General features: G+C 52.7%; 1 protein-coding gene across 1 annotated transcript; it reads left to right on the top strand.

Annotated features, from left to right (window-relative positions):
- Nucleotides 1-4,159, top strand: LOC105808007 (chymotrypsinogen B). Its single transcript, XM_012641552.1, has 7 exons — nucleotides 1-73; nucleotides 2,034-2,137; nucleotides 2,225-2,304; nucleotides 2,404-2,482; nucleotides 2,672-2,852; nucleotides 3,343-3,476; nucleotides 3,938-4,159. Exons 1-7 carry the CDS (start codon nucleotides 22-24, stop codon nucleotides 4,097-4,099), a joined length of 792 nt encoding a protein of 263 aa, XP_012497006.1. The 5' UTR covers nucleotides 1-21; the 3' UTR covers nucleotides 4,100-4,159.
- The last annotated feature ends 3,866 nt before the right edge of the window (nucleotides 4,160-8,025 follow it).

Raw genomic sequence — 8,025 nt, 5'->3', positions numbered from 1 at the left:
CACCTCCCTGGCTGCTGCACCATGGCGTTTCTTTGGCTCCTCTCCTGCTTTGCCCTTGCGGGGGCCGCCTTTGGTGAGTGCTGGGCCGGTGGCCGCCAGCTGGGAAGGTTGGGAGGAGGCCTCGTGTGCCTGGGTCCCCCACAGCTGGGCCTGTCTGCGCCAGAGGGGCTCTGTCCTGGGGCCAAAGGGAGGAGAGGGGTCCCCTAGGCCTTTCTGAGCCTTCACACCTGCACCAGGAGGGGAGGAGGCGCTCTGGGCTCTGCCGTGGTCCGAGGCTCCAGAGGTGGCCCGAGACCGGGGTGCTGTGGCAAGGTAAGGTGTGGCCACAGCACAGGGGACCTCCCATGGCCTCCACCTGGGGTTTTTATTTATCGTGCTGGCATGTGCTAAGCATTTTCTATTTTAAAGAAAGAAAGAAATTGTAAGAAAAAAATATAGAAAATATTATGACATCCATGTATCTACCATTGGAATTTAGCAGATCTTATTTTTTTGCAGATTTGCTTCAGATATTTCTTTTTAAAACATAAAATAGATTTCAGCTAAAGCTTCCCCTTCCCTCTCTGGAAGGCAAAGCTCATTCTGAACTTGCTGTGTGTCATTCCTGGGCGGGTTCATGCAAAGGTACTGCACATTTATCAATCCACGAACCACGTACAGGTTTTTGGAAGTTTACATCCACAGTATTTTAAACTCCATGTCCGTCTGTGCTGTGTCGCGCTCGCGTGCTTCTTAGATCTCTCCGTGCTAATAGCAGAGGCAGCTGGTTCACTTGCATCAGTGTAATGCGCTCTCTCTCGTGTGACTTCACCACCATTGGTTTCCAATTTTTTTGCTAGTCCAATACCAATTTTTTTATTTTTTTGGTTGCCCGGGCTAGAGTGCAGTGGTGTCATCATAGCTCGTTGTAACCTTCAACTCCTGGGCTCAAGCAGTCCTCCTGACTCAGTCTCCTGAGTAGCTGGACTACAGGTGCATGACCACACACTGCTAATTTTTTGTGTTTTCGTAGAGGCAGGTTCTCACCATGTTGCTCAGGCTGGTCTTGAACTCCTGGGCTCAAGTGATCCTCCCACCTCAGCCTCCCAAAGTGCTGGGGTTAGAGGCATGAGCCTCCGCACCTGCCCCAGTTGTTTTCTTGGTGATACCCCTCCTCCGGGAAGGGCCTTGCCCGTCTCCGTGTCCTGTGGACAGGAGAGGCAGGGGCTCGGCCTGTGGCAGGCGAGTCTGACCCTGGAAGTGGATGGCTGGCCGGAGGGGCTGTACCTGCTCGAGTGTAAAACCCAAGCGCGGAGCCGTGCACGGGGCGGCGAACTCATTTCGTCCTGGCAGCAAATGCATCCTGGACGTGTGAAGCTGTGAAGTCACCTGCCTTTTCTCATCCTTCTGTTTGATTTCTGCTCTCTTGATGCATCCTTTTATTAGGTGGAATCAAAGTCTGGTTTTATTTAAAAAATTAAGAAATCAAAACTTTACACAATGAATAGACCCTGAAATTGTGAAGTGTCACAAAAATACAGAATTCAGGGTGCACCCGCAGTGTAAAATGGCGCATTTTACACTCCCGTCAGCAAAGTGTCAGAGTCCCACATTCCCCATGGATGTGGGGTTTCAGATTGTCATTCTACATCTCCTCCCCCCTCCAAGTGTCACAGAAGAGCTGTGACCTGTGGCGTTAGTGTTGTTCTGACCCCCATTTGACAGCTGGGGACATTGGGAATGTGAGCGCTGCCACAACTGGTCTAAGTCACACAGCCAGGAAGGGGTGGGCCTGGAGGGTGAGCCCGGCAGTCCCAGGCTTGGCCAGGTGGGGGCAGCCACGTCCCTCTGCATCCCTGGAAGGGAGCCTGGGGTCCGCAGGCCGCCCGCATGGGGGAGGTATTTGAGCCTAGAGGTTGGGAGACCAGGGGAAGTTTCCAAAGGAGGTGGCATTGTCACAGTGGGGTCCCGAGCTGGCCTGGGTGACCAGATGTAGAAACCAGCAGTTCTGCAATGCAGACCTCAGCCCCTCCTCACCCCACTCCCACCCCCAGGCTGCGGGGTCCCCGCCATCCAGCCCGTGCTCACTGGCCTAGCCAGGATCGTCAATGGGGAGGATGCCGTCCCGGGCTCCTGGCCCTGGCAGGTGTCCCTGCAGGTGAGGGGGGTTCCGGGCATGGTGGGGGGATGCACTGGGGAGGGGGCCAGGCCGGGGAGCTGCTGACCCTCCCATCCCTCTCCCCAGGACAACACCGGCTTCCACTTCTGCGGGGGCTCCCTCATCAGCGAGGACTGGGTGGTCACCGCCGCCCACTGCGGGGTCACGTGAGAGCCGGGCAGCCTCGGGCTCTGCTTCCAGGTCCAGCTGGGTGGGGAGCGGGGCGGCGCATTGCGTTCCCAGGCCTCACTCCTCGCTTTGTCTAGGACCTCCGACCTCGTTGTGGCTGGGGAGTTTGACCAGAGCTCTGACAAGGAGAACGTCCAGGTCCTGAAGATCGCCCAGGTGCGCCCAGCGGCGGCTCAGCCCAGGGGCCGGCCGGGCAGGAGGGGCAGGAGCCCCGAGGGGTTGGGGCAGCCTCGGGGTCTCCATCTGGCTCTGAGGCTGTTCCTTCCAGGAAGGACTCTGTCCCCTGGAAGCCGCAGGTCCCCGACGCCCCCGGGGCTCAGCGGGGCGTTCTGGTCCTCACCGCAGGTCTTCAAGAACCCCAAGTTCAGCCTGCTCACCGTGACCAACGACATCACCCTGCTGAAGCTAGCCACGCCGGCCACCTTCTCCGAGACCGTGTCCGCCGTGTGCCTGCCCAGCGCCAATGACGACTTCCCCGCGGGGTCGCTGTGTGTCACCACTGGCTGGGGCAAGACCAAGTACACCTGTGAGTGCTCGGGGCCTCTCCAGGCCGGGGCTGCCTTGCGCTTGGGCTGCTTGAGCGGCGGAGTGTCCAGGTGACCCGCAGGGAGACCTTGCTTTGGTCTGACTCCAACACAGTGCTAAGTCCGTCCATGTCTTTACTGAAAATCCTCTGAATTAAAAATATACCAAGTGGGGATAAAAACGGGCCCAACACTGAGGTCCCTGAGCAGTAAGTTTCTCGTGAGCAAGCCCTGCCCTGCTCCCCTGCAGCGGGCGGCGGTGCCAGGGGCCAGCCCTGGCTGCTCTCCAGACTGGGGGTGCAGAGTCCCCACCTGGTGTGGCCTCTGAAGGGACCCTGTCCCAGACGCTTTCAGGCTGTGGGGGACATTCCCACCACGTGGCAATGGTGAAGGGAAAGGTGGCGCAGGGGAGGGCAGGTGGGGTGCCCAATACCCCCACGTTGGTGGGCTTGGTGGGCCAAGGGCCCTGACCCGCCTCCTCCCATCCTGCAGCCAACCAGACCTCCAGCAAGCTGCAGCAGGCGGCCCTGCCCGTCGTGTCCACCGCCAACTGCAAGAAGACCTGGGGCAGCAAGATCACCGACACGATGATCTGCGCCGGGGCCAACGGCGTCTCCTCCTGCAACGTAAGGCCCGCTGGGGCTGCCCTGCCCGCCTCGCTGACTATACCTAGACCCTGGTTGGGCCAGGGGGCCACAGGTCTCCCACCCTGGAGGCCTGGGCTCCTGTCTCCCACCACCCTCACCTAATAACTGCACTCCTTCCCGGTGCAGAGCGGAGGCCGGGGTGAGGCTCACGGGCCCACGCCCCATGTGGGGCTTCCTTACCCCAGGCAGGAGACCGGGGTGCGTTTCTGTCTGAGCTGGATGTGTCAGCCCATGCGACAGGCGGTGACCAGGCTTAGAGAGGGAAGCCCCTCCCCACAGGGGTGAATAGCAGAGGAGCTGGGACCGCCCCCTGGATCCAGACCTGAGGGACTCGGGCATAGCCCCAGCCCACACTTGTCGCCTATCTGACCCCTCCCTGGACTCTGCCAGGGCGGGGCACTCTATCAGACCTGGAGACACGTCCTCTCTCCTTCCCGCAGGGCGACTCTGGCGGCCCCCTGGTCTACCAGAAGGACGGAGCCTGGACCCTGGTGGGCATCGTGTCCTGGGGCAGCAGCACCTGCTCCACCTCCACGCCCGCCGTGTACGCCCGCGTCACCGCGCTCCTGCCCTGGGTTCAGGAGATCCTGGCCGCCAACTGAGCCCGAGGCTCCTGTCGCCCCCACCCCAAGATTCCTCATTAAAAGCATCTGTTCAAAAGCACCGACTGCACTGCACGAGTCTCTCTGTATCGTGGGGGCTGAGGGTGGAGCTGTCCTTGTCTCTCACCAAGGGTCTCCCCACTGGTTTCCTGGGAAGCTGCAGTTACCCAGGCAACCCCGCCTTTTCAGGAAGCCTGCTATCGTATCTCATCCTTGTTCAGACTCCACCCTGGGTTTAGAATTCAGGCCCTACCTGCTGAAGCCAGCTCCACCTAGAGAACTTTTGTAAGGAGGCAGTAGTCCTTGGCCACGCTATGCAGTCTATAGCCCTGCAGGTCGGCATTGGTACCAAGGCAGCCTTCCAATGAAGGTTTCTCCTCCACCACTCACGCCAGGCACCTTTCTCTGTGAACCCCACACCCAGTGTCTCGGAACACGCCTCCAAGCACCCACTTCCTGCTTCACGCCCCACCGCCCTGCACAGCTGTGCACGAGCTCCACTGTGTAGCCATAGATGTATGGGTTTATTCCTGGATTTTTCAATCCTAATTGCATTGGTCTATAATATATGTATTCTTATGCCAGTACCACACTGTTCTTTGGGATTTTTTAGAGATGGAGTCTTGCTCTGTCGCCCAGGCTGGAGTGAAGTGGTGTGATCATAGCTCAGTGTAGCCATGCACTTGGGCTCGAGGGATCCTCCTGCCTCAGCCTCCCAAGTAACTAAGATTATAGGTGTGAGCCACCGAGGCTGGCCACACTATTTTGATTACTGCAGCTTTGTAGTATGTTTCAAAATTGGGAAGTGGGGGTCCTCCTTGTTCTTTTTCAAGGTTGTTTGGACTATTTGGAGCCCCTCGAAATTGCATATAAATTTAAGAATTGGCTTTTCCATGTCTGCAAAAGAGGCTGTTGGAATTCTGATAGGGATTGCTTGGGATCTGCAGACCATCTGGGGTAGTATTGACATTTTTACAGTATTGTCTTCCTACCCATTAAGACAAGATGTGTTATTTATTTAGGTCTTTAATTTCCTTCAGCGATATTTCATTCTCTTCCATGTACAAGTCTTTCACCTCTTTGGTTAAGTTTATTTCTGTGTATTTTATTCTTTTAGATGCCATTGTAAATGGAGTTGGTTCCTTAATTTCCTTTTCAGATTGCAGGTGCAGATGTAAAGAAACACAACTGAATTTTGTGTTTGGATCTTGTACCCTGCAACTTTCCTGAATTTATTAGCTCGAGCAGCTTTCTTGTAGATTCTTTGGATTTTCTTTGTATAGAATCATATGATCTGCAAATAGAGATAGTTTTACTTTTTCCTTTGCAAATTGGATGAATTCTATTTCTTGTTTAATTGCTCTATCTAGGATGTCTAGTACCATGTTGGATAGCAGTGGTGAAAGCAGGCATCCTTGTCTGTTCTTGGACTTTATTGGAAAAGCTTTCAATTCTTCACCATTGAATAGAATATGATGTTACCTGTGGGTTTTCCACAAATGCCCTGGATCATATTAAGGAAGTTTCCTTCTATTCCTACCTTTCCGAGTGCTTTTTGTTATGAAAGGGTGTTCGATTTTGTCAAAGGCCTTTTCTGTATCAATTGAGATGTGATTTTCTCCTTCTATTAATGTGGTGTATTACATTGATTGATTTTCTTATGTTATTTCTTATACCCCTTTGCATGCTTGGGATAAATCCCACTGGATCATGGTGTATAAGCCTTTCAATATGCTGTTGGATTCACTTTGCTAGTATTTTATTGAAGGTTTTTCCATCTATATTCATGAGGGATATTGGTCTGTAATTTTCTTGTGATGTTTTACATGGTGTTTTTTTTTTTTTGAGACAGAGTCTCACTGTGTTGCCCGGGCTAGAGTGCCGTGGCGTCAGCCTAGCTCACAGCAACCTCCAACTCCTGGGCTCAAGCGATCCTCCTGCCTCAGCCTCCCGAGTAGCTGGGACTACAGGCATGCGCCACCATGCCCGGCTAATTTTTTCTATATATTTTTAGTTGTTTGATTAATTTCTTTCTATTTTTAGTAGAGACAGGGGTCTCGCTCTTGCTCAGGCTGGTCTCGAACTCCTGAGCTCAAACAGTCTGCCCGCCTTGGCCTCCCAGAGTGCTAGGATTACAGGCGTGAGCCACCGCACCCGGCCTATGTTTTACATGGTTTTGACATCAGGGTATTGCTGTCTTCCTAATTTCCTTGTGTTTATTCACTTGTGATTTTTTTTTAATATTTTAATTTGGATATTCTCATTCATTTTCAGCTTTTCTTCTTCCCTAATATTTTAGTCTGCAGATTTTCCTCCAAGCACTACTTTCGTTGCACTCCATAAAATTTGATGTATTCTTTACAGTTGTAGGTATTTTTTATGTCCTCCCTTGAACAGAGCTGCTGCGTGACCCGTGTTAGCCCGAGGACACCTGTGCTAGCTGTCCCAGACGGGCCTGGGGCAGGCGTCTGTCACCCCAAAGTACTGCAGCCGGGGGAGAGGGAGAGGGAGAGGCGCGTCATTCATTTCCCACTTTATCCTGCCACCGCCGATCGGCGGCCTCCTGCCCTGGCCATAGCTGTGGCCACGCACCACTGCCGGTTCCAATCAGCCCTTTCTCTCCCGGGTCTTTCTCCCAGTTTTCTCCATATCCTGAAAGTTCTTTCAAGGCTGGTCTTGGGGGAGGCAGGCAGCAGGCCGCACTAAGCCGGCATCTTGGTAGGAATGGGGCGGGGCTCCTTCTGCCTTTCTCTTTCACTGTTTTTCCTAATACCCTTCTCTGCCTTGTGGAATACTAGATTTTTTTTTCCTCTATGGATGACATAGCTCCAAATATTAGATGTTCTGACAGGGGGTCATAATATGTTGAAATTAAAGTTATATACACAATTTAATCGCCAAGGACATGAAAAGGGCTGAACTTGGATGTGGAGAATGAACACGTGAAAGGGAGAGAAGCAAAAAGAGAGGCGTTGGGCAGAGGAGTGGGACTTGAAATAAAAATATTAGGAGCCCAATCTTTTAAGGAAACTCCCAGCTCGGTGGGGGAGACCTGCTCTTAAACAGAGAGTAAAGGACATATATTTCATTATTATGTCGTCAGCCGTCTACATACAAATGAATGTGATGCGTAATTAATATAAAAACGGAGCAGCGAGCGCAAACCTTTTCACTTACTGGCAGACCCTGTCTCTGCCACCTGCCGCGCCCACTGGCCTCCTGGGAGGGTGAAAACCGCAACCGCGGGATAGCGTTGCCATCTGGTGGCCATCGTGAAAACTGCATGCTGTGCAAAAGAAATACCACGTGAGCCAAATGTGATTTTATTTTTTTAATATATATATATGTGTGTGTGTATATTTTAGGGACAGGGTCTCATTCTGTCGCCCAGGCTGGAGTGCAGTGGCACGATCATAGCTCAGCCTCCGCGTAGCTGGGACTACAGGCATGCACCACTATGCCCGGCTAATTTTTTCTATATATTTTTAGGTGTCCAGCTAATTTCTTTCTATTTTTAGTAGAGACAGGGTCTCACTCTTGCTCAGGCTGGTCTCGAACTCCTGAGCTCAAGCGATCCGCCCGCCTCAGCCTCCCAGAGAGCTAGGATTACAGGCTTGAGCCACCGCACCGAGCCTTGATTTGTGTTTAAATCTCATGAATCTTAGAGTTGAAAAAGTAGACTCACATACTCAAGTTGTTCCAAATATACTTAAAATTTTTCCAATAAATACACGTAAAAGTACATTAAGAAAAAGAAGTACAGTTAAGCAAAAAGCTCTGAGTTTAATCAGGAATCTCACCTGATTTAATCTGAGTTTGTAAACAGACCCCTCCGAGGGCAGGGGCCGCCCCACCCCTTCTCTGAGTCAGTGCCCACGCCCCTCGTTCTCTGTCTCCAGGTGATCTTGCTTTCTGCTAACCAACAT

The sequence above is a fragment of the Propithecus coquereli genome, unplaced genomic scaffold (genome assembly GCF_000956105.1).
Source record: "Propithecus coquereli isolate 6110/MARCELLA unplaced genomic scaffold, Pcoq_1.0 Scaffold165, whole genome shotgun sequence".
NCBI classification, from domain to species: Eukaryota; Metazoa; Chordata; class Mammalia; order Primates; family Indriidae; genus Propithecus; species Propithecus coquereli.
Note: the sequence above shows the minus strand (reverse complement) of the source record. Positions and strands in the feature narration are given on the sequence as shown.